This window comes from Leucoraja erinacea, chromosome 9 (assembly GCF_028641065.1).
Source record: "Leucoraja erinacea ecotype New England chromosome 9, Leri_hhj_1, whole genome shotgun sequence".
Taxonomy (NCBI): Eukaryota; Metazoa; Chordata; class Chondrichthyes; order Rajiformes; family Rajidae; genus Leucoraja; species Leucoraja erinaceus.
In genome coordinates, this window is record NC_073385.1 from 16,440,414 (window position 1) to 16,467,896 (window position 27,483).

Below are 27,483 nucleotides of genomic sequence, written 5' to 3' on the forward strand. Positions count from 1 at the left end.
TCCACAAAACCACCAAGTGGCTGCAGCATTTTCTTGCACAGCAACTGTGACGACAGTTCAAAAACATTTTGGAATACCCCGAGGACACAGACAAGCAGTTAATCATATTGCAATGCTCAAACGATGCTCTTTGCACATTTGAGATAATTTCCATAAAAGATGGCATTGTATTTCTGATAAATCTACCTCTAGTACTGTGCCCACTTGACAAAACCACAGAAGCAGCTTCCACTCTTTACAATGTATATTTTAACCACTCAGGAACAAACTAATCCATTCATTACATTCATTCATCTTTAAGTGTTTTCAAGTATCCACTGGAGCTCTAGGAATGGATTAGAGAATCCATAATTCCAGTTGCTTTGTTTGGAGCAAACCTACGAGGTTGTTCCACATGTGCAACAATCTATTGGATTTATTTACTCATTTCAGTCTTTAGACCGCTTCCAAGTGCAGGCCATTGACATTCGTAAACAACTCACCTCAGAATCCTCTCCAGTAATTTGCCAACCACAGATGTTAAACTCACTCCGGATTGCACAGTGGTGCAGTGATAGAGTTGCTGCTGCACAGCGCCAGAGACCCGGTTTCGATCCTGACTATGGGTGCTTGTCTATAGGGTGTTTGGACATTCTTCCTGTGACCTGCGTGAGTTTTCTCCGGGATATCCAGTTATCTCTCACACTCCAAAGACATACAGGTTTATATTGTAAGTGTGCCGGGATCGCGGGTCGGTGTGGACTCGGTAGACGAAGGGCCTGTTTCCGCGCTGTATCCGGAAACTAAACTGGTCTATGGTTCCAAGGCTTTTCCCTGCAACCCTTCTGAAATAGAGCCACAACATTAGTCACCCTCCCATCTTCCAGCACCTCATCTATGTCTAATGATGATTCATATTACTCAGCCAGGACACCTGCAACTTATTCTCTAGCTTCCCACTGTGTCCTCGGATATTTCAGATCAGGCCCAGGAGATTTATCCACCTTCATACGCCTTAGAATGTCCAGCACCTCCTCGACCGTAATACTGGCTGTCCTCAAGACATCATTATTTGTCGCAAGTTCTCCAGTATTCGTGTCTTTCACCACAATAAAAACAGATGAGAAATACTCATTGAGTATCTTGCCCATCTCCAGCGGCCCCACACGGAGATGACCACTTTGGTTTCTGAGGGGCTCTATTCGCTCTCTAGTTACCCTCTTTCTCTGAAAGTACGTATAAAACCTCTTTCAGAAAGAATGCTGAGATATTTTCATTCAGGAATGTGTAGGAAACATAACTAAAAATAATCTTTATTATCTAAATGATGAGCAATTGAGCTTGAGGTTGCAGGAGAGATGGGTATCCTGCTGCATGATTAGTAAAATGGATAATCTGCATCAACAATGAGTATTTAGGAAATCTAACAAAAATGTGACCATTTATTTCTCAGGAAAGTAAAAACAAAATTTGTTAGGGGGGTTCTGTTGCAGGTATTGTTTTGGAAAAGCTTTGTAGTGACTTGATGCTATGTTGCTTGACAAGCTCGGCATCCAAGCTGGTGAGCAATGTTGGATAAGAGGCTGCAACAGAGAGTAAGTGCTTGTGGTAGATATGCAGGGAGAGACAGATGCAGCCCATGCAGAGGACAAGACAGCCTGGCTAAGATAGCATAGAATAGGCAAATTAAGTGAACTATTCCAGACAATTGCACTTGCCTTCCTTTCACTTGTTCCAGAGGCCTGGGGAAAAGCAGCTGTCCAGTGTTAAAATTAAAAGAGTCACAGCTCAGTTAGAATACCAAACAGAGAAAGGGTGAGCCAAGCTGTTTGAAGTTTGGGAATTTTTTTTAATTTTAACATCACACCCAATATAAATCCAGCTTTTAATGGAAATTTATAATGACCTCTACAGAATCCCTAGCAAACAGATTTTGGTTACATAATGAAGCTTCAAACAGGTAATGCACCATAAATCCATTCCAATACAGTTGCACAATTACCAATCTTTCAGAATCATCGGAGAAACTAAACCAGGCCCAGCTAGCATACCATATTACAGCTAATTAAAGGTCAAACAAAAATATACTTGATATTGAAAAATGACCAAAACTGCTCAATTAGTTGGGCACTGGTATTCTTTTTGAAACATTAAAAGTAAGCTGTTGAAAAAGATTCTTAGTTTGAATTCTAGGATAAAATTGAAGTCAAGGGAGGGGAAGAAATTTGGTTGGATGGGCATATGGTTATTGGAGGAGAACGCAATGAAATTTAAGATTCTTACAAGTCCATAAGTGATAGGAGCAGAATTGGGCCATTCAGCCCATCAAGTCTACTCAGGCATTCTTCAATCATGCTGATCTAGCTCTCCCTCTTAACCCCATTCTCCTACCTTTTCCCCATAATCCCTGACACCTGTCATTTCAAGAATCTATCTATCTCTGCCTTAAAAGTATCCAATGTCTTGACCTCTACAGCCTTCTGTGGCAATGAATTCCACAGATTCACCAACGTCCGACTAACAAAATTCCTCCTCATCTTCCTTAAGAATGTTCTTTAATTTTGAGGCTATTACCTCTGTTCCTAGACTCTCCCATTAGTGGAAACATCCTCTCCACATCCACTCTATCTAAGCCTTTCATTACTTGGTAAGTTTCAATGGAAAGTCAAATAATAGTAAGATGTAAGGAGGTGGCCATTTGGGACCATAATGAGAAGATGGGACTTGCGAGAATCAAGGGTTCTAGGAATCAGTAAAGAAAATCAGCTCAAAGACATGGTCCTTGAATGGTAAATTGAAATTTTACTGACTGATCAAATGGTACCAGCACAACAACTTGGCTCTCAATATCAGTAAATCCAAAGAAGTGATTGTGGACTTTGGAAGAGGAAGGTTGAGGACCCACAATCCTGTTTACATCAATGGGACGATGGTGGAGAGAGTCAAAAACTTTTAATTCCTGGGCGTACATATTTCCAACGATCTTTCCTGGACACAGCACACTGTTGCAATTATAAAGAAAGCATTTCAGCGCCTCTACTTCCTGAGAGGATTATGGAGATTCGGTATGTCAAAGAGGATTCTCTTGAACTTCTACAGGTGCACGGTAGAGAGCATACTGACTGGTTGTATCGTGGCATGGTTTGGCAACTTGAACGTCCAGGAGGGGAAAAGACTGAAAAAAGTTGTAAATATTGCCCAGTCCATCACCGACTTTGACCTCCCCACCATCGAAGGGATCTATCGTAGTCGCTGCCTCAAAAAGGCAGCAAACATCATCAAAGACTCCCACCATCCTGGCCACACACTTATCTCACCACTGCCATCAGGAAGAAGGTACAGGAGCCTGAGAACTGCAACGTCCAGGTTCAGGAACAGCTTCTTCTCTAACAGTCATCAGGCTATTAAACACTACAACCTCATAATTATAAGCTATGAACTACAATAGACTATTATTATTATTATTATTATTATTATTATTATTATTATTATTGCACTGTTATTGATTGTGAATTTTTTTCTGAGTTTTTGTTATTTTATTTATTATGTTTACATACTCTGTTGTGCTGCAGCAAGTAAAAAATGCATTGTTCTATCTGGGACATATGACAACAAAACACACTTACTCCTGTTCCTATTACTTAAGTAAAACTTTCTTTAAACTTATGGTTGAACACCATCTCATATTTCAATACACAAAAGCCTAATTGTTTCCCTCAAGAATTCATCCAAATTTTACTGTTTATACTTCAGTAATCATTTGCTGGCTTACATTGGGTTTTCTAAATTAGAACCTCTGGGCAGTACTAATGCTCCCAGTAATATAAGTTCCAAGGGTGAAAGAAATAATATGTATTACTAATATTGGTGCATGCTTTGGTCAGATAAAAAACCTGAAGTAGTCTTACTTGAAATAGATAGAAGAGTCAGCTCTGGAACCAAACTGCTACAGCTCAATGATAATGAGAGGCATTAAATGGATTTAACTTCACTTTTCAGCATATCTTTGCAAGGGTGAACCATCACAACGAAATGGATTTTGCAGCTTTAAACCCACGATCAGACGTTCATATTTTGGGTTTACAGTAATCAGGGTGTGTCCCATTAGAAAATGTTTCAGCAGTTAGTTTGGCATTGGACATTTTTTAGTTAATCTTGTTCCAGCGTATAAATAGGTCATGCATTGTAATTGTTGGATAATTCAACTGAGAGGATCTCCTGAGAATGATAACATGAAAAAGTATCAGCACTGGTGACTGCAGACAAGGTCGGAAGTGAGAGAATCAGTCAATTGGCTCCAACTGCAATTAACTGTGTAAAGCAAGTCTGAAGAAGGGTCTCGACCCGAAACCTCACCCATTCCTTCTCTCCAGAGATGCTGTCTGACCCGCTAAGTCACTCCAGCTTTTTATGTCTATCTTCCTTTTAAACCAGCATCTGCGGTTCGTTCCTACATATAAAGCATATGTAGGTGTTTCCCCCAAAATGGTTGCCTGGTCTAGGATTGGTTTCTCCAATGTAGAGGAGGCCACTTTTAAGTCCCTGTATGGTGGTGAGGGAGAAGATGAAGGTGTTATACCCTCCACAGTTGAAGGGGACAGTATGTGAGGTGAATGTCTTTGTAGTGCACGAACATCCCCGAGTGAAGTTACATGGAACATGCTCAATGGAAAAGATTTGATAAAATAGAGGGTGATGAAGGGAAGGGTTGTGTACAGATTCTGGGTGCTGCAGAGTGTTGCAGTAAAGTGTAATCTTTGACTAAATGAACTGGAATAATGCGCTTGTAAAAATACTTGTGAGCAAGAAAAGACCTTCACTCTTCATGGGCAGGAGGCAGGTTCTGAAAAGAAATGGCTGTGTGGGTGTGGAAATGCAGTATTCAATACAGGGTAAGGTCTGGTGAGAACTGCAGATGCTGGTTTAAGCCGAAGATAGACACAAACAGCTGGAGTAACTCGGCGGGTCAGACAGCATCTGTGGAAAAAAGGAATAGGTGACATTTTGGGTCGAGACCCTTCTTCAGACTCCCTGTAGGATGGGGGTAAGCAGTAGGACCCAGGAGAGTCAGACCGTGTGGTATTGGCGTCTGCAGCGTGGTGGCTGTGGGCCTGATGCTGAGCGTGGAACTCGGGTGAGGCAGCAGCCCCGGCCCGCTGGTGAGGCGAGAATCGGCGGAGTCTCCAGTAGAGGCTCACAGGGGGCGGGAGTAAAGATACGGCTCGGCGGCAGCACCATCGGTGGCCCCGGGGAGCAGTCAAAGAAGAGTCTTGATCTGAAACGTCACCTATTCCTTTTCTCCAGAGATGCTGTCTGACCCGCTTAGTTACTCCAACATTTTGTGTCTATTTTCAGCTGACCAGTCCAGCAATGATGCTCATTTAAACAGTGAAAAAAAAGCACTGCACCTTGTTTCACTGGGATGCAGTACACCTCCTATACTTAGTACTACGTGCAGTCTTTAATTATCTTGATAGATGGTTTGGCCAGGAATAATTCCAAACAATACAACTGAGAATAATTACCTAGTAACTTACTTATTGTTGATGTTGCCATGTTATTCACAGGTATCACCAATTGTGTCTCTGGATGACATCACTATTCCATAAAGTGGAACCTCTAATGGATGTGCTTGAAAGACTCTGTTATGTTAGACTTTCAACAGGTGCAACAGATTCCTTTGAGCTTCCAACCTCATTGTGATTGATAGCATTTTATAAAACAAGTCATATTTCTACAGCGTCAGCAACAAAAACATTACCACAAGCAATTCCCTTCTCGTCAGCACACAGATAAACTTAATGCTCTTTTCGGACGAGTGGTGTATATATTTTCCATCAATAGGGATGGCATTAATTAAATAAATTTAGATACAGAGATACAGCATGGAAACAGGCCCTTTGGCCCACCGAGCCTGCACTGACCAGCGATCCCCGCACATTAACACCACCCTACACACAAGGGACAATGTTACACTTATACCAAGCCAAGTTACCTACAAACCTGTATGTCTTTGGAGTGTGGGAGGAAACCGAAGATCTTGGAGAAAACCTACACATGTCACGGGGAGAACGTACAAACGCACAGAAGGCAGTGGAGGCCAATTCACTGGATGTTTTCAAGAGAGAGTTAGATTTAGCTCTTAGGGCTAAAGAAATCAAGAGATATGGGGAAAAAGCAGGATTGGGGCACTGATTTTAGATGATCAGCCGTGATCATATTACTACCTCACCTTACTTTCTTCCTGGCCTATGTTTGCATAGTAAGCTTGCTTAATTCCATGATTGTTATCAGATGTTGAATTAAGAAAGGTACATACAGGAGCAACTTAAGGTAATGCCCCTCAGAATCCCACAGCTGAGGTTTGTTTTATATAAAAAGGATGTTGCTCATTTAACCTTCACGTTTGCAATTTTCTCTATACGAGGAACAATGGCTGTTATTTGAAGTATGATAAACATTTTTTTGCTTATCATTTACATCAAAGTACACAAAACTGAACTTACCGAACATTCTCACATGCTGCTGCTGGCTCACCAACTCAGATCGCACCCATCTGTCACCGTGGCAACCAAATAAACTACAGTAAACTTTACCATGTTTTTAACTTACAGTAGGATTACATAAAAGAATGGCTTTCTCCACTGTACACTCCATGCAGAGGCAGAACAGATTTAAATAAATTTAAAAAATATATATAAATGCTCTAATATCGTAAAACTTGGCATTTAATATTCAGCTGCTCCAAAGAAAATGAGGCTTCAAGAACACAAAGACTGTACTATACACAACATTTCCGCTGACCTTCAACACTGGTACTTCTCAGGGTTGTGTGCTCAGTCCATGTTACGGGTTGGAACCTTTCTTCACACAAAAGATCCCGACCCAAAACATTGCATGTCCATTCCCCTCCAGATGCTGCTTGACCTGCTGAATTTGTGTTCTTTGTGTTTTGTGTTTTGCACTTTGTGTTTTGCTCAAGATTCCAGCATCTACTGTTTCTCGTGTTTCCATATGAAAGAAGCATTTCCATAGGCAGTTTCACTCACAGCATGGATTTCATAAAATTTCTTTATGAAAAACTATGATTTATGCCGGGAAATTGGATTTGGCTGCATAAATTATAAATCATTGTTTCGGACTCTCACCATCAAAAACTTGAGCAACTCTTCATGTTATGATTTACCCAAATATCAGGTACATTTTGCCCAGAACAAAGTGATCGCTTAATTTTAATTGAGAGTCATGACTTACAATCTTTCTAAACAACAATAGAATGAGAAACAAATTATACTAAAATGAACTAAATAGTTCAAACTAATATTCAGACTAATTGTGACTAGCAGGAGATAATTTTTATCCATAAAAAGTCCTCCCTTGCTGGCAGGTAAAAATCAAGGCATCAATAAATACTAATTGCAGTTAAGTGATCCCTCGAGTTATGAATCTGATGGCTGCAGCTCAGGGTGCAATCTACTGCTCTAATGTTGGGGACGGTGCATGCCATTAGTGAACCAAAAATGCCTAAAATTCTAATTGCCGGAGTAAAGTTTCAAACTCCATCATGTAGGACTCCATCATGTAGGGATGGCAGGACTTTCATATGAGGAAAGACTGGATAGACTCGGCTTGTACACGTTGGAATTCAGAAGACTGAGGGGGGATCTTTTAGAAACTTACAAAATTCTTAAGGGGTTGGACAGGCGAGATGCAGGAAGATTGTTCCCGATGTTGGAGAAGTCCAGAACTAGGGGTCACAGTTTAAGGATAAGAGGGAAGACTTTTAGGACCGAGATGAGGAAATCATTTTTTTACACAGAGAGTGGTGAATCTGTGGAATTCTCTGCCACAGAAGGTAGTTGAGGCCAGTTCATTGGCTATATTTAAGAGGGAGTTAGATGTGGCCCTTGCGGCTGAAGGGATCAGGGGGTATGGAGAGAAGGCAGGGATGGGATACTGAGTTGGATGATCAGCCATGATCATATTGAATGGCGGTGCAGGTTCGAAGGGCCGAATGGCCTACTCCTGCACCTATTTTCTATGTTTCTATGACAGTGTTTGCAATTTAAAAAGTTGTGATAAATAGACTAAACATTTTGCAGCACATATACATGCATGCACAGTTAAAACAAGGGAAATTATTAGGGACGTCATTTTACACATTCTAGGCACTTTCCAATATATTTCATCTGACAAGCTTTCCCTCTCATTTACGATCATTGTCTGCTTTGATCTGTCGTTTTCACACCTACTGATTGGGGATGATCAGCCATGATCACTGAATGGCGGTGCTGGCTCGAAGGGCCGAATGGACTACTCCTGCACCTACCTATTGTCTATTCCCCTTCCATACCACTAGTTTCCCTCTCCCCGACTCTCAATCTGAAGAGCGTCACCATTCTTTCTCTCCGGGGATACTCAGACCCACTGAGTTATTGCAGCATTTTGTGCATAGTCTTGTGGCTATGTTGGACTGGTTAATGTCTTCAATGTACAATTAAATGTGAAACTCAAATTTTTTTTTTAAAAGTCCTAAAAAATGTCGATGGCAAATAAATGCAAAGACGCTTTCAATCTTCAATCATCTTCAATTTCATTTACTCCATGGGTATCAATACCTTGCTCGGATGTAGTTCCACCTCAGTGATCATTATTCATATTTACTTCCATACTGAGACAAAGCAGTCCATTTGCACGCAGTGAGCAGCATGTTGTCCTTATTTCCGTTCTCACATAACCAGAAAAGTCCTGAATAAAGGGCAGAATCCATGGCTACTGTGCCAGGTACAATCAGCTTGGTCATCCAAGATGGATCATCCTGGAATACATGGCTTTGCCCCACAGTCAGATGTGTTGCAACCAACTGAAGAAGTTGTGGTCATTTTATTTAGTTCTTTTCTCCACAATACACCTGAATATTTGCACTCTGCAGCACTTACTTTGAAACTAATTTTCAAATTCCCAATGACATCATGATTGTGGTTAATTCCAACTGCTGTAAAATCAGATTATAATCCACAGAACAATTCAGAAAATTTCTATATTTCTATATATATATTACCCCCCCCATCTAATCTTTGCACAACCCCAATCCTTTCCACTCGTCACTTTAATTTCATGTTTCATGTATTTTGTATTTTATGACTGTTGGCAGATCAATTTCCCTTAATTCTATCATATCGTATCGTATCATAAATACACATAAATACCGAGAATCACAAGAAGAAGAATTAGGGTGCAGCTTCAGAGTAAAAATACATATAATTAATGTACCATTGGTTTTACAATGTTACATATTAAAAGACATTCTGGTTACAACTACAAGGTGGACATTTCTGGAGGCTATTTGCAACATTCAGCCATCAATTCACAACAAATAATGTTAAAGAATCCAGTTGGCATTAGCTATTTTGTAAGATGATAATTCTCAACAGTGTAGCTCTGCTAGACTGCAACCGTAGCTCCTTGGTATATATACTCCCTGCACACTCTGAGTGGCCAAACTTTGCTCTTACTCGATTTACAAGTTTGCAGGAGATTCCATCAGAATGAGCCAGGTCTCAAACAATAACGAAATGAAGTACCAGACGGAGATAGAGAGCTCAGTAACATGATATCATGACAAAAGTCCCTCAATGTCACCAAAATATAGGAACTAGTCATTGATTTCAGGAGACAGAGTGCAGTGCACACCCTGCCTGCATCAATGGTGCTGCAGTGGAGAGAGTCTGGAGCTTCAAGTTCCATGGTGTAAATATCACAAACCATTTGCCATGATCCAACCATATTGATGATATGATCAAAAAAGCACATCAACATCTCCACATCCTCAGAAGGAAATTTGACAAATCACTCGCCAATTTCCACAGAAGCACCAGCCTTCCCCACCCCTCCTTCCCCACATTGACTCCATCTAGTCACTGCCTCGGGAGAGCAGCCAACATAATGAAGGACCACGCACATCCTGGTCATACCCTCTTCTCCCGTATCGGGCAGAAGATATAAAAGCTTGAAAGCAGATACCACCAAATTCTTCTCCTCCATTTTCAAACAATTTGAACGGACTACTCAAAAAATGAGGATGTATTCCCGACCGCCCAATCTACCCGATTGTGGCCTTTGCACTTTTTTTATGCGCAGTTTCCCTGTAGGTCTAACATTATAGTACTTTCTCTTTTGCAATACATTGTTGATTGTATTCATGTATCGTATGACTGCCCTGGAAAGCATGCAAAACAAACTTTTTCACTGTACCTCAGTACACATGATAATAATAAACCAATACATATACTAAATGACACCATAAATACTTCTTAACTCCCTTATGATTATCAGCAATCCACCTTGATGACCAACTGATCATGGTCGCCAAAATTATTTTCAATAAACTTTAAACACCAATAATCAATAATCATGTCAACTGATGTTCAGATAACACATCTTAGGCTATTTATTCATCTGGAAGGAACAGAAATTTGAGAAGTGCAAGAGGTTTGTCTACTAACCCAATAAGATAACAAGACAAACTGAAATAGTGTGGAACCGGGTCTCCTTTACCAGATTCAGATTGGAGAAAAAAAAGTTACATTACCAAGAAATCAATATTGGAACTGGTGTTGGGTTTAATGACTTGTCAGAGTTTGATGTATGATTTTGGTCTCGTATCCATGGGAGGTAATCCAAAAACATAATCTCAATGTCACCATGAGAGCTGGGAATCTAACATGTTAAATAATTAGATAGACCAGCAGATAGATAGATGAATAAATAAATAAGATATATGCGCTAAGTGGAATAATGGTGAACATAACGTGTCAGATTGTCAATATGTTGCAAAGGAAGAAAATCTGCCTTCTTGGCTTGATCATTCTATGACTTCAGACCCATATTAATGTTGTTGATTCGTAACTGTCACCTGAGTTGGTTTAACCATGTTTGAATTAATTTGCTTGAAGATTAATGAAACAAGATAAACTATCAGGAAACAGAAGAGGCATATTTGGATCTTCTGTTCTGTTTGGTATGGTGTAAAAATTGGTATGCCGAAGAGATTGGTGCAGGGATTCAACCGTTGCAAATGTATTTAAATTATCGGGACAAAGGCACCCAAGAATTGGTTGTCAAATTTGCTGCTGACATGATGACAGAAATGCAAATCTTGAAGAGGACATAATCATAAGATCATAAGTGATAGGAGTAGAATTAGGCCATTCGGCCCATCGTCTACTCCGCCATTCAATCATAGCTGATCTATCTCTCCCTCCTAACTCCATTCTCCTGTCTTCTCCCGATAACCACTGACACCCGTACTAATTAATGAATCTATCTATCTGCCTTAAATATATCCACTGACTTTGCCTCCACTGCCGTCTGTGATTCCACAGATTCACCACCCTCTGACTAAAGAAATTCCTCCTCATCTCCTTCCCAAAATAACATCCTTTGATTCTGAGGCTATGACCTCTAGTCCTAGATTCTCCCACTAGTGGAAACATCCTCCCCACATCCATTCTATCCAAGCCTATGTGAATAATGAGTGGACGAATATCTGTCAAAAGGAGAATAAAGTGAAGTTTTACATTTAGGCATGAAAATTGAAAAAGCATATTATCTTAACGGCAGAAGAAGCTAGAGATGGACATGGATGTTCTAGAACAGTGGTCGGCAACCTTTTCTGCCAAGGGGCCAGGACATATGTCTGTGAGCGGATAGCGGGCCACATCTATCACGTGTACACATGGATCCCGCCCCTATTCCGCCCCAGATGGCAGGCATCAAATCTATGTTCACATGGATCCCGCCCCTTCGAGGACGCTACCCAGAGCACTGAGCTCAAATACTCACAATCGCTCGTCCCTGGCCTACTGACAACCCTGATCCCGATAGTGAAGCCCAGACACAAGGTGCGTGCCCGTGCCGACGGCTTTGCGCAGGATGCGGTACAGCCAAATCACCTTCCAGGTACCGGAGGTAGGAAAAAAATGCTGGAGAAACTCACTCTAGCATTTGTTTCTACCGTCGTGTTTTCCAGCATCTGCAGTTCTTTCTTAAACATTCCAGATAGCGGAGATGACGGAAGTCTGCGGGAATGATTGAGGAAAAAAAAAACGCCTGCGGGCCGGATGATTGAGGAAAAAAAAACGCCTGCGGGCCGGATGATTTCGGGTTACGGGCCGGATTCGGCCCTGGGGCCATAGGTTGCCAACCCCTGTTCAACTACACGTGGAAAGCTAATGTGTAGTACTGCAGTTAATTAGAAAATTAAAATCATTATCATTCATTGCTAGGGGAATTGGAAAAATGTAGGGAGATTATCATTCAGATGTAAAGCACACTGATGAGACCAGATCTGGAGTATTGTGTGCACAAGTGTCTACCTTATTAAGGGAGTTGTGCTGAGAAAATGTACTATCCTTATAACTAGAAGAGGCAGATTGTCTTATGAGGGAAGATTATACAGGCAAGGTTTGTATCTGCTTAGTGTAACAGAATATAGACAGTTCAATTGAAACAATGAGCAGTCTGAGGGTGGACAGGACTGGATATGGAACAGATGATTCCTCTTGTGGGAGAATTGGGTATAAGTGATCAAAGTTTAAGAATAGGGAATACCTATTTAAGACAGAGATTGTGATTTATTTTTTTTCGGAAGGTCATGAAGGCAGTGAATATTTTTATGTCAAAGGTTACCAAGGTTGGGAGGTAGTGAACATTCAGCTATGATCTTATTGAACAGCAGGACTGGCTATTGGGTCAAATGTCCCCAATCCTGCTCAGAATTTGCATGTGTTGACAAAGTCTCATCTTTGGAGTGATGCTGGTTGAAACACCCTACCAATAGCATAGTAGGAATACTGTGGGAACACCAGTTTTCTTCCACACTCCAAAGATGTACAGATTTGTAGGTTAATTGGCTCTTGTAAATTGTCCCTAGTGTGCTGAATAGAACTAGTATATGGATGATCTAGTATATGGATGAACTAGTATATGGAGTGGACTTGGTATGCCAAAGTGCCTGTTTCCATGTTGTATCTCTAAACTAAACTAATGCATGGAATAGAAGGAGGATATTTCACCATCCTCCATTTGCCCAAGGAGGATGGTGAAAAAAGAATCAGACCATAGAAATGTAATGAATCTTAAGGGAGATCCTAACTGACGAAGAAGAGGGATACTGACAGCAAAATAGGCAGATATATTGCAGATTTAACTCATAAGTGTGAATTGATAGATTTTGCAAGGCAAAATGAAAAGAAGATCAAACAAGTGTTTCTTTATATTCTGAACGGTTTTGTGATTTGGGTAACATTCATCACAAAGGTGTTATTTTCTTATGCTCATTCAGTGATATATTTCTGTGTCCAGGAACACGCAGGGATCATCTATCTTAATAAGTTTGAATGAGTTTTTGTTTGGAAATCGTAGACGTTCAGTCCACAAACTATTTTGCTGAATCTTGAGCAGTTTATACACTGTGAGAAAGCCTCAACCTTAGCCAGTCTGTGATGAGAATTTCAGAAAGCAAAACTTAAAAGATCACGATTGTTTGAATTGAGCTGACTCCCTCTTGTCAAGACACAAGCCTCCGAGCTATGGTCTAATCCTTCTTAGTCTTGTAAACCAGGGACTGCAAATTGGGATTTAACAGGTCACTATCTTGCACTTTTCCAATAAGTATTTCTCTCTGACTTGAATTTGTTCCACACTTAATTTCACTTTACTTGCTCAATCTTAGTGGATTAGAGCACAAAACTAATACAGAATTCAATCATTTTATGATCCAAGTTCCAACACTGCAGAGATGCATATGACCATAAATTAATTCCATAAACATTGCCAGATATAAAAATCACCAAATTACGGTGTCTGAAATCTTGGAGGACTCCTTACCTTGAAGGGCTCCGTTCTTCTTGAAGCAAGCACTCCCTGGCCAAAGGGGTGGACTTGATGTGCTGAAAAAAATAAGAATACATTGTTTAACTAACTCTTTTTAGACCCAAATCAGGATAAAACAAACAAGCTTAAAGAAAACAAGGTAAAAACCCAAATAGCTTACAAGCCTTTTGGAATTTCATTGCACCAAAACAGAACATTAATTTTTGCAATAATGGGTCTTCTGTTTGCTTCCCAAAATCTTTACGAAAAGTGTTAAACCAACATCCAGAAGACCAACTAATATTAGAGGAAAATCCAGAGCGGTACCTTTAATAAAGTGTCCTTGAAGCCAAGGCTCTTCCACAACATCAACTGTAACTATAACAACAGAAAAATACAAACAGCACACATCGAACCCAGGAGACAAAAGAGTAATCGAAACACTTAGACTACAGCAACAGGAAGTCAACAACCTGGAGACCTTGCTCAGCACTTGGATTCAAATTAAATAACCTAACATTAGTTATAATCAACAAGAGAACATACCCCCACCACTTTAAACACAACTTATTTTTTATGTTGGTAGCTCATAATCGGTTGTCAAAGTCATTCTTGAAAACAAGCAAGCCAACAATATTTGGTCGCATATTTAGCCAAAATCCAAAGACAATTTTTTTCAAGGAAGTAATGCTACGTAACTTCTCATATAGGTGTTTGAAAAATCAAAAGCAGTGGCTAAAGTAAAAGCAGAAAATGCTGGAACTATCCAGAAAGTCTGGCAGCATCTGTGAAGAGAGAAATTTCTAGTAATTGAACGGCCAAAAAGGAAGGCTACTATAAAATCGAAATCTTTTGTCTCCTCGCTGAGTCCTGTGAAGCCTATAGTAAAACCAAATTGAGAGCCAGCTGGTAGATTGGTTATGTTTACGTACGACCTATCATGAATCCTGAAAAGGCTCAATAGGTTGTCATGATCCAACTGATGTTGAGCTGGCTGTGGATGCCATACACAAAAGCAAGCATCTCTTTATCATATCCTTTAAAGATGCTGAACGCAAAGAATAGAACAAATACCCCAGCTCTTAGAGTACTAGTTCAAAACAATTTTGCTCCGTTGTCTCCAAGTTCAATGTTATAGACACCAAAACACTGCAACTAAACAAATGCCCTATCTTATTTATTTGAGATCAACCCAACAAAACAGCAATGCTGTACGTAGATTGAGACTTATCTGAAGTCTTTCACCATCTATATCTCTCGTTTCCCTTTCGTCTGACTGTCAATCTGAAGAAAGCTCTCGGCCCGAAACATCACCTATTCCTATTCTCCAGAGACGCTGCCTGACCCGCTGTTACTCCAACTTTCTGTGGCTATCTTCAGTTTAAACCAGCAACTGCAATTCATTCCTGCACACTTATCTGAAGTACAGTGCCCTCCATAATATTTGGGGCAAATACTCATCATTTATTTATTTGCCTCTGTACTCCACAATTTGAGATTTGTAATAGAATACATAGTCCCCCCATTTCAGGGCACCATAATGTTTGAGGCACATGGCTTCACAGGCGTTTGTAATTGCCTAGGTGTGTTTTAATGCCTCCTTAATGCAGGTATGAGAGAGCTCTCAGCACCTAGTCTTTCCTCCAGTCTTCCCATCACCTTTGGAAACTTTTACTGCTGTTTATCAACATGGGGACCAAAGTTGTGCCAATGAAAGTCAAAGAAGCCATTATGAGACTGAGAAACAAAAATAAAACTGTTAGAGACATTAGCCAACCCTTATGCTTACCAAAATCAACTGTTTGGAACATCAATAAGAATAAAGAGAGCACTGGTGAGCTTACTAATCGCAAAGGGACTGGCAGGCCAAGGAAGACCTCCACAGCTGATGACAGAAGAATTCTCTCTATAATAAAGAAAAATCCCCACACACCTGTCCGACAGATCAGAAACACTCTTCAGTAGTCAGGTGTGGATTTGTCAATGACCACTGTCCGCGGAAAACTTCATGAACAGAAATACAGAGGCTACACTGCAAGATGCAAACCATTGGTTAGCCGCAAAAATAGGATGGCCAGGTTACAGCTTGCCAAGAAGTACTTAAAAGAGCAACCACAGTTCTGGAAAAAGGACTTGTGGTCAAATGAGACGAAGATTAACTTATATCAGAGTGATGGCAAGAGCAAAGTATGGAGAAGAGAAGGAACTGCCCAAGATCCAAAGCATACCACCTCATCTGTGAAACGCAGTGGTAGGGGTGTTATGGCCTGGCCATGTATGCCTGCTGAAGGTACTCGCTCACTTATCATCACTGATGATACAACTGCTGATGATAGTAGCATAATGAATTCTGAAGTGTATAGACACATCCTATCTGCTCAAGTTCAAACAAATGCCTCAAAACTCATTGGCCGGTGGTTCATTCCACAGCAAGACAATGATCCCAAACATGCTGCTAAAACAACAAAGGAATTTTTCAAAGCTAAAAAATGGTCACTTCTTGAGTGGCCAAGTCAATCACCTGATCTGAACCCAATTGAGCATGCCTTTAATATGCTGAAGAGAAAACTGAAGGGGACCAGCCCCCAAAACAAGCATAAGCTAATGGCTGCATACAGGCCTGGCAGAGCATCACCAGAGAAGACACCCAGTAACTGGTGATGTCCATGAATCGCAGACTTTGCATGCAAAGGACAAGCAACAAAATACTAAACATGACTACTTTCATTTACATGACATTGTCGTGTCCCGAACATTATGGTGCCCTGAAATGAGGGGATTATGTATAAACATTGCTCTAATTTCTCCATGGTGAAACCAAAATGTATAAAAATGGCCTTTAATAAAATCTGACAATGTGCACTTTAACCCCAATAGATTTTTTCTATTATAAATCTCAAATTGTGGAGTACAGAGGCAAATAAATAAATGAAGGGTCTTTGTCCCAAACATTATGGAGGGAACTGTAACAATTCTGAGCAAACAGAAAAAATAGTCTGTGCAATGAAACTTTGGTGTAGATCAACATATTTACAGTTTCAGGGCATTTAGCCGTACCATTTTGCTATACTTCAGAAATTGGCCAGAAAAATGATGGCAGGAACTAGTCAGATGAAAAGTATACTGTTAGCAGTCTAAGCCGACCAAACTAGGAGGTGCACCAACGTTATAAGAGATCATGAAAAATATTTTAAAGATATAGAGGTTATTTTCAACATCACTTCCAGGGCTATCCACAAAATGGTGGTACTGCAAGCAAGACCCTTGAAATTTTACACTTTTTTACAATTTTACACACAGGGCCGGCCTTAGGAAGTGCGGGGCCCAATTGGGAACAATGTTGGTGAGCCCCAGGTTCCCAGCCAAGGTCTGTGGAATCCTAGAAATAAAAATAAAGTCTATTATAGACTTTATATCTCTATGGTAAAATGGAAAGTAATCAAAATTTGCGCTTAAAAAGTGCCTGCGAGTTAATGGACCAAACAGATCTAAGCTACATTTTAATATAAAATTGCATAGATGTAAGCCTACAAGTAACAAACAAAATGTGTTGATCACCTCTGAAAAGTACATGGTTACAATACCACTTGTTTTAGTGACTGTGAAATGAAAAAAAAAAGTAATTTAATTAACTGGATCCTGGAAAACCAATAACTATTGGCAAAAAAACCAGTCCAGGCATTGAATTTTGGGCTTCAGCCCCATCCTACCCTTTGGGCTTCTACACCATCCTAACTTAGTTGTGTGTGTGTGTGTCAGTTGTCTGTGCGTGATGTGTGTGGGAGGGAAGGAGAGAAGGAAGGGAGGGAGGGAGAGAAGGGAGGAAGGAGATAAGGGTGTGAGGGAAGTAGAGAAAGAAGGGAGGAAGGAAAGGAGAGAAAGAAGGGAGGGCGGGAAGGAGATAAAGGAAAAGAGAGAGAGGAAGGAGAAAAAGAAGGGAGGGTGGGAAGGAGAGAAGGGAAAAGAGAGAGAGGAAGGAGAAAAAGAAGGGAGGGTGGGAAGGAGAGAAGGGAAAAGAGAGAGAGGAAGGAGGGAATGAGAGAAGGGAGGGAGGGTAGAAGGGAAGGGAGGGAGGAAATGGAAGAGGAGAAGGGATGGAGAGGGCCGGCAGCGGGAGCGGATACCGGGGTCCGGGCGAACGCATGTGAACTGAGGCCAAGGTTTGTAAACGTTGCTCCAACCCCCGGCCCGGCCCTCCCTGTATTGTTCACAGCGTCTCCCCGGGGAGAGAGAGGGGTGGAGCCGGGGCTGTGTGCGTGAAGCACGGTGACTGGAGGGGCGGGAGCGCTGCCCTGGAACCGTGAGGGACCTCCCCCTCTCCATTCCCCCTCACACCCCTCTCCCCGTCTACCCCTTTCTTCCCCCTCTACTGTCTCCACCACAATCTTCCTCCTCCACCCGGGGTAGATCTACCCGATTATTCTAGCGAGGGGCCCCCTTAGGCGCGGAGCCCAATTGGGAGCAATCAGTCCAATCGGCTGAAAGCCGGCCCTGTTTACACGTGTCGAAATAGCAGAATTTTTTTCTGAATATTAAAATAATGGCTATTACATTAGTTTCCTCAGCTATATGCAGCTTTGAGCTACCAGAGATGGGCATTATCTTCATTCATTGAAGCGGTAGTTTACTTGTGGAAGCTGGATGGTTTGGCATGGACTTATATTGAGTGCTCAGGGACAGAGAAATGACAAGATTTGTTCTATTATTTGGAATGAAGTTCTCATACTGAGAATAAGTCAAATCCATAGGTTGCTCATCACTGCACATGAGAGACATTCAAATAGAAGGCCCCTCAGGAAAATTACAATTGACAGAAACATATCTATCAAACAAAGACATTCTGGAAAACGTACATCATACTGAATAAATGCACATAACCAGAAACCATTATTACAAAAAAGTATAAAAGGTTTATACAAAAACCCTTCGGGCTTCAAAACCTTTGCTGTCCATTGCAATCAGTGCTCTAAATTAACCTGATCATAAATGTTCCATGAAGTTGGGAGTAAGGTCAAAAATGCAACCTAATTCTGCAGTTCTAAGGCTAAAGGTGAAATGCACTCATAAAATAGTAAATTACTTTTTTATCATGCTTCATGTTACTGTGCCCCTTAACTAAATGGGCTTGCTTATGGTTGCGTTTAGTAGGAGGAGGTACAGGTACACTGAAAATATTGCTTCCAGCAGCATCACAGGCACAGACTCAAGCAGCACACACAAGCAGGAGAGCCAAGAGTCAATTGTTATATGCTCCGAAACTGAACAATGAAATTATACATAAATTCTTCAAGAGAGTAAAAATAAAAGGATGTGCAAAAAACACAGTTAGAAATGTAAGAGGCAAAGCAGACCACTTCCAAAAGACGTGGTCTGCATTTATGGAACTATTACAAGCATAAGGTGCAATAGTAATTTAAAATATAAATGGTACCAGGATCTGGTAACGGGGGGTATAAAATAAATAAAAATAAAAAAAAAACACAGTTGGTATATCCTTTTTTGCGAGTTTTGTGTTACAATAGAGCGATTGTTTTTCCTTTTTTTTCTTTTCTTTCTAGGGTCTTGTTTCCTTTCTTTACTTCCTTCTCTAACTTTCTCTCTAAGGGGCTTTCTTTTCCCAACACTTTCCTGCACCTTCACGATTCTTGCTCACTTTCCTTACTTCTTTTATTTCTATCTTTTTTAAAGCTCGAAAAACGAAGTGGTACAACAAATGTAATAAGATATATCTGATGTGTATTATTGTAATTTACTGTACTTCTAATAATAATAATAAAAAATAAAATAATAAATAAATAAATAAAGAAGTGTAAGAGGCTGTCTGTGATGTTCTGTACTGAGGTAGGTTTAGGGATGTGTAGGTGAGTTCAAAAAAGTAATGGTTGTGGAAAGTAGCTGTTCCTGAACCTTGTGATGCGTGACTTCAGGCTTCTGTACATCCTGCCCTATGGTAGAGCAAGAAGTGGACATGGCCCAGATGGTGGGCATCCTTAATGATAGATGACACCTTCTTGAGGTAGAGCCTCATGTCAATGCTTTTCATGGATGGGAGGGCTGTGCCTGTGATGGACCAAGCTGAGTTCACCACTCAGCAGCCTCTTGTAATGGCTTGAAAGATATTGCGTGAAAAGTTTTAAGAACCATTTTTGACATGTTTAGTTTTCAGAGTCGTAGGGGCGTGGAAACAGGCCCTATGGCCCAACTTGCCCATGCTGAACAACATGCCTCAATAACACTAGTCCCACCTGCCTGCCCATGGCCCATATCCCTCTAAACTGATCCTATTCATGTACTTGTGCAAATGTCCCTTAAATGTTATGATAGTACTTGCCTCAGCTATCTCCTCTAGCAGTTTGTTCCATTTATCCACCACACTTTGTGTAGAAGAATTACCCCCTCAGGTACCTATTAAATCTTTCCCCCCTCACCTTAAACCTATGTCCTCCGGTTCTCGATACCCCTACTCTGGGCAAAAGACTCTGTGCTCAGGGAACAAAAAATCACTTTTATATTGCAAATCTCAATTCTATTTTCAAGAAATTAAATTTGCCTTTCACAAAGGTTTGCCTGTTTAGTCTCAAAACCAATTGGTGGCAGTTAGCGTACCCTTGTCAGTTCATCCTGGCTGCAAGAAAATCACGAAGTTCAGAGGTAAAATAACAAAATTCCCGAAATTTAATAATTGAACCTTTTCAAATATAATTCTAAAACAAAATAATATTTTGAAAATTCTGTATTATAGGTTATGGTGACTAGGCACTTAAATTAAGAGCACTGCAACCTTGACTTTGCAGATGTGTTGACTGTACAGGAGTTTTCTGGAGAGAATACAGTTAGCAAAAATGAGCTGTTACATGGTTAAGATGTTAAAACCAAACCCCATCGGTCCACTTATGTGAATGTAAAAGATCTTACAACATGATTTTGAATAAGAGTGAGCTATATGTATCAGTATTGCTCTGTGAGATACTCGAGAGTAACCAGCAAGGTAAACTAACAAAGTATTTTATCTAAACGTCAAGTGAGAATGCATTCCTACAGTGTGCCTACAATTTTGCTAACTATTGAGTAATGAGGAAGGGTTAGTTAGCAGTCTTGTTGTGCGTGGCCCCTTGGGCAAGAGTGACCATAATATGGTTGAGTTCTTCATTAGGATGGAGAGTGACATCGTTAATTCAGAAACAAGGGTCCTGAACTTAAAGAAAGGTAACTTTGAGGGTATGAGACGTGAATTGGCGAAGATAGACTGGCAATTGATTCTTAATGGGTTGACGGTGGATATGCAATGGAAGGTATTTAAAGACTGCATGGATGAACTACAACAATTGTTCATCCCAGTTTGGCAAAAAAATAAATCAGGGAACGTAGTGCATCCGTGGATAACAAGGGAAATCAGGGATAGTATCAAAACAAAAAATGAAGCGTACAAATTAGCCAGAAAAAGCAGCCTACCAGAGGACTGGGAGAAATTCAGAGACCAGCAGAGGAGGACAAAGGGCTTAACTAGGAAAGGGAAAATAGATTATGAAAGAAAACTGGCAGGGAACATAAAAACTGACTGCAAAAGCTTTTATAGATATGTGAAGAGAAAAAGATTAGTTAAAACAAATGTAGGTCCCTTGCAGTCAGAAACAGGTGAATTGATCATGGGGAACAAGGACATGGCAGACCAATTGAATAACTACTTTGGTTCTGTCTTCACTAAGGAAGACATAAATAATCTGCTGGAAATAGCAGGGGACTGGGGGTCAAATGACATGGAGGAACTGAGTGAAATCCAGGTTAGCCGGGAAGTGGTGTTAGGTAAATTGAATGGATTAAAGGCCGATAAATCCCCATGGCCAGATAGGCTGCATCCCAGAGTACTTAAGGAAGTAGCCCCAGAAATAGCGGATGCATTAGTGATAATTTTTCAAAACTCTTTAGATTCTGGAGTAGTTCCTGAGGATTGGAGGGTAGCTAATGTAACACCACTTTTTAAAAAGGGAGGGAGAGAGAAAACGGGGAATTACAGACCAGTTAGTCTAACGCCGGTAGTGGGGAAACTGCTAGAATCAGTTATTAAAGGTGGGATAGCAGCACATTTGGAAAGTGGTGAAATCATTGGACGAAGTCAGCATGGATTTATGAAGGGTAAATCATGTCTGACGAATCTTATAGAAATTTTCGAGGATGTAACTAGTAGAGTGGATAAGGGAGAACCAGTGGATGTGTTATATCTGGACTTTCAGAAGGCTTTCGACAAGGTCCCACATAAGAAATTAGTATACAAACTTAAAGCACACGGTATTGGGGGTTCAGTATTGATGTGGATAGAGAACTGGCTGGCAGACAGGAAGCAAAGAGTAGGAGTAAACGGGTCCTTTTCACAATGGCAGGCAGTGACTAGTGGGGTACCGCAAGGCTCAGTTCTGGGACCCCAGCTATTTACGATATATATTAATGATTTGGACGAGGGAATTGAATGCAACATCTCCAAGTTTGCGGATGACACGAAGCTGGGGGGCAGTGTTAGCTGTGAGGAGAATGCTAGGAAGCTGCAAGGTGACTTGATAGGCTGGGTGAGTGGGCAAATGCATGGAAAATGCAGTATAATGTGGATAAATGTGAGGTTATCCACTTTGGTGGCATAAACAGGAAAGTAGATTATTATCTGAATGGTGGCCGATTAGGAAAGGGGGAGATGCAACGAGACCTGGGTGTCATGGTACACCAGTCATTAAAAGTAGGCATGCAGGTGCAGCAGGCAGTGAAGAAGGCGAATGGTATGTTAGCATTCATAGCAAAAGGATTTGAGTATAGGAGCAGGGAGGTTCTACTGCAGTTGTACAGGGTGTTGGTGAGACCACACCTGGAGTATTGCGTACAGTTTTGGTCTCCTAATCTGAGGAAAGACATTCTTGCCATAGTGGGAGTACAGAGAAGGTTCACCAGACTGATTCCTGGGATGTCAGGACTTTCATATGAAGAAAGACTGGATAGACTCGGTTTGTACTCGCTAGAATTTAGAAGATTGAGGGGGGATCTTATAGAAACGTACAAAATTCTTAAGGGGTTGGACAGGCTAGATGCAGGAAGATTGTTCCCGATGTTGGGGAAGTCCAGAACAAGGGGTCACAGTTTAAGGATAAGGGGGAAATCTTTTAGGAACGAGATGAGGAAAACATTTTTCACACAGAGATGGTATGGAGAGAAGGCAGGTACAGGATACTGAGTTGGATGATCAGCCATGATCATATTGAATGGCGGTGCAGGCTCGAAGGGCCTATTTTCTATGTTTCTATGTTTCTAACACAGGTAAACTGCTCATTCAATGCTCACAAAAAGGGCAGAAACTATTTAAATAAATTCTTAAAAAATAAAGATAAATACTCTAATATCATAAAACTTGGATGTAATATTCGGTAACTTCAAAAAAAATTTGGTGTCTTCACGAAAAAAACACTACTGCACACAACATTTCCACTGACTCTCAACACTGGCACCTCTCACGGCTGCGTGATCAGTCGACGTTACAGGTTAGAACTCTTCTTCAGACAAATGGCCCGACCCAAAATCAGAGTCTGAAGAAGAGTCCCAACCCAAAACGTCACATGTCCATCCCCTTCCAGATGCTACCTGACCTGCTGAATTCCTCTAGCACTTTGTGTTTTGCTCAAGATTCCAGCATGTACTGTTTTGCGTGTTTCGATTTAGAGTCATAGAGTGATACCGAGTGGAAGGGCCATTCTGACCAACTTGCCCACACCGGCCAACATATCCCAGTTACACTAGTCCCACCTGCCTGTGCTTGGTCCATATCCTTCCAAACCTGTCCTATCCATTGGGCGGCCACGGTGACGCAGCAGTAGAGTTGCTGCCTTACAGCGCCGGAGACCCGGGTTCGATGGGTGCTGTCTGTACGGAGTTTGTACGTTCTCCCCGTGACCGCATGGGTTTACTCCCATATCTTCGGTCTCCTTCCACACTCCAAAGACATACATGCATGTAGATAAATTGGCTTGGTGCATGTGTAAATGGTCCCTAGACTGTCTGTAGGATAGTGTTGGTGCGTGGGGATCACTGGTCGGTGCTGACTCGGTGGTTTTCCGAAGGGCCTGTTTCCGCGCTGTTCTCTAAAGTAAACTAAAACTAAACTTGTCTAACTGTTTCTTAAACGTTGGGATAGTCCCAGCTTCAACTATCTCCTCTGGCAACTTGTTCCATACACCCACCACCCTTTGTTTAAAAAAGTTACTCCTCAGATTCCTATTAAATCTTTTCCCCTTCATCTTGAACCTATGTCCTCTGGTCCTCGATTCCCCTACTCTGGGCAAGAGACTATGTGCATCTACCCGATCTATTCCTTTCATGATTTTGTAATGTGAGTGATAACATGAATGAACTTCACTTACGGCATGGATTTCATAAAATTTCTTTAGGCAACATTCTATGAAAAGCCATAATTTATGCCTGAAAACTTGACCTATTTTGCCATTTTACTGCAAAATCATTACAAAATTGCAATGGTTTTTGCACCCATTTTCTCTTGAAGATTCAAGATTCAAGAGATTTTATTGTCATGTGTCCCAGATAGGACAATGAAATTCTTGCTTTGCTTCAGCACAACAGAATTATAGAAGGCATGAATACGGAACAGATCAGTGTGTTCATATACCATTGTATAAATATATACACACATGAATAAATAAACCAGATAAAGTGCAAATAAACAGATAATGGGCTATTAATGTTCAGAGTTTTGTTTGTTGAGTTTAATAGCCTGATGACTGTGGGGAACCAGCTGTTTCTGAACCTGAATGTTACATTCTTCAGGCTTCTGTACCTTCTACCTGAAGGTAGCGGGGAGATGAGTGTGTGGCCAGGATGATGTGGATCCTTGATGATATTGCCAACCTTGTTGAGGCAGCGACTGCGATAGATCCCCTCGATGGTAGGGAGGTCATCGGCGGTCACTTGAAACGAGTATGTCTGTCCTCTCCATAGGGTCGTATACTTGCGGGTCTGCAGATGTCTGTAGAGGCCGATCCATGATCCACACACCTTGGTGCAACATCGGCAGTGGAGACTGGCGGTGGTTGGTAGTCGTCGAGCCCCTTCTCTCTCTCCTTACGGTGCTGTCGCTTTGTCTCTGCGACACGGCGTAGTTCCATTTCGTGACGTGCAGCTCCTTCCTGCACGGATTTCCTCCAGGAGCACCTGTCCAGTGCAATGTGCTCCCAGTTGTTTGATGTGATGTGGAATTTCTTCAGACTGTTCTTGATGTTGTCCTTGAAGCGTTTCTTTGGCCCACCGGGGGCTCGCCGACCTTCCTTCAATTGAGAGTACAAGATCTCTTTAGGGAGACGTGTGTTGGACATGCGGATGACATGGCCAGTCCATCTAAGTTGGTGCTGCATTATTGTGGTGGTGATGCTGGTCATGTTGGTTTCCTCCAAAATGTTGGTGCGTTTGGCCTCCCAGCTGATCCTCAGAATCTTTCGTAAGGATCTTTAATGGTATTGTTCCAGGGCTCTCAGGTGCCTGATGTAGGTGGTCCATGACTCGGCTCCATACAACAGGGTGGAGTGGACAACGGCTCTGTAGACCAGCAGTTTTGTTTGGGCCTTTAGGTCTCAGTCTTCAAAGACTCTTTTCCTGAGTGTGGCGTAGGCTCCGCTGGCACAACTCAGGCGATGGTTGACCTCAAAGTCGATGTCAGCTTATGAGGAAAGAATGCAGCCAATGTAGGGGAAGTGATCAACGTTTTCAAGTGTGGTATTGTCCACTTTTGTAGACGGCTAGTTGGGTGGAGGTTGATGTAGGACCTGGGTCTTCTTGATATTTAAGGCTTGGCAAAGACATTCAGGATGCCCTGGAGGTCTTCTGTAGAGTGCGCTGCAATGGCGCAGTGGTATGCGTACTGAAGCTCCATGATGGCGGTGTTACTGACTTTGCTTTTGGCCTACAACCTATTAAGGTTGAAGAGCCCACCGTCAGTTCTGTAGAGGATTGGGATCCCCTGTGGCAGCTCTTCACCGATGGGGTGAAGTATGGCAGCAATGAAGACAACAAACAGGGTGGGTGCGATGATGCATCCCTGTATGGCCCCCGCGTCCACAGTGAAGGGCTCGGACTCAGAGCCGCAGTTGCTGAGCACTGTGACTGACATGCCATTATGTCGAAGCCTCAATATTCTGATGTACTTGTCGTGACAACCGTACCTTGATAGTATGCTCCAAAGAGCCTGGCGGTCTACCGAGTCAAAAGCCTTTGTTAAGGGGCCTTGTTAAGTATCGGTAGCTTGGACCATAGACGGCCTTAGTAGCGCTGAAGAAGCCTCTGGTGTCACCCGAGTCTGCCAGTCTGTGGATTTCCAGAGCCTTATCTGTCAAGGGTTCACACAAGGGTTCTTAACACAAGGGTTCTTAAGCTCCCTCACCCGGCTCTGGACGTCCGCCTTGCCTCTGGAGTGATATGCTCTTTTGGCCTTGCAGGTTACATCATTTTGCCAGGCACGAAAGGCTTTCCTTTCCTTGGAGATGAGCTGTTCTATCTCTGTGTCATTCTCGTCAAACCAGTCCTGGTGTTTTCTGGACTTGCACCCAAGGATGTTTTTACAGGTATCAAGGATGGTGGATTTGAGCCGGCTCCAGTGCCCTTCCTCTAATGTCAACAAAGTGATTGCTTCATTTTATTTGAGAGCAATTGATCACAAAGTCATGACTTACAATCTTACCCTTCATTGAAACAGATTTGCCTAAAAATATGATTTCATCATTATTTGGTGCACAAAACAAATGCTGCTTTACCACTGCTGCCCATCAGCTGACGTACATGAAGGAAAGAAAACTGCAATTTAAAAAAATCTTAAATTTTGTGTCTACCATAGAATCTTAAATTCAAATGGTTTTCACTCTGATCATTTCATTAACATCACACCCCCTGTGGTCCTTTCCAGCAGATGCCTGCAGAGCTTGCAATCTTTGGTGCGGGGGATCATGGGAAGCAGGTCATCTCCATCAAAAACAGCACAGAAGACTGCCACGGAGGTGAGGGAATTTGCTGGGGATAGGAAGCATCTTCAGTGTTTGTGGCCATACCATCTTCCGTGATAATCAGCACAGACTGGACTCTCTGGTAGACACAAAATGTTGGAGTAACTCAGTGGGACAGGCAGCATCTCTGGAGAGAAGGAATGGGTGACGTTTGGGTCAAGACCATTCTTCAGACTGATGTTAGAGAGTTGGGGAAGTCCAGGACAAGGGGTCACAGCTTAAGGATAAGGGGGAAATCCTTTAAAACCGAGATGAGAAGAACTTTTTTCACACAGAGAGTGGTGAATCTCTGGAACTCTCTGCCACAGAGGGTAGTTGAGGCCAGTTCATTGGCTATATTTAAGAGGGAGTTAGATGTGGCCCTTGTGGCTAAGGGGATCACAGGGTATGGAGAGATGGCAGGTACGGGATACTGAGTTGGATGATCAGCCATGATCATATTGAATGGCGGTGCAGGCTCGAAGGGCCGAATGGCCTACTCCTGCACCTAATTTGTATGTTTCTATGTACAGAGATAAAATGTAGTCCGACTCTATGCTCTGGTTGTCCAGGTGGGACATAGGGGAGGGAAGGGGGTGGGGGGGAAGGGAGA

The 27,483-nt window shown here is 41.8% G+C and overlaps 1 protein-coding gene across 6 annotated transcripts in view; it reads right to left on the minus strand.

The window, feature by feature from the left end:
- foxn3 (forkhead box N3) overlaps positions 1–27,483 on the minus strand; it is a 329,549-nt gene that overhangs the window by 79,391 nt on the left and 222,675 nt on the right. For all 6 annotated transcript variants that reach the window (XM_055640202.1, XM_055640201.1, XM_055640200.1 and 3 more), the window contains one exon: positions 13,870–13,931. In XM_055640202.1, coding sequence (XP_055496177.1) covers positions 13,870–13,931 — 62 coding nt within the window. The remainder of the gene's footprint in view (positions 1–13,869; positions 13,932–27,483) is intronic.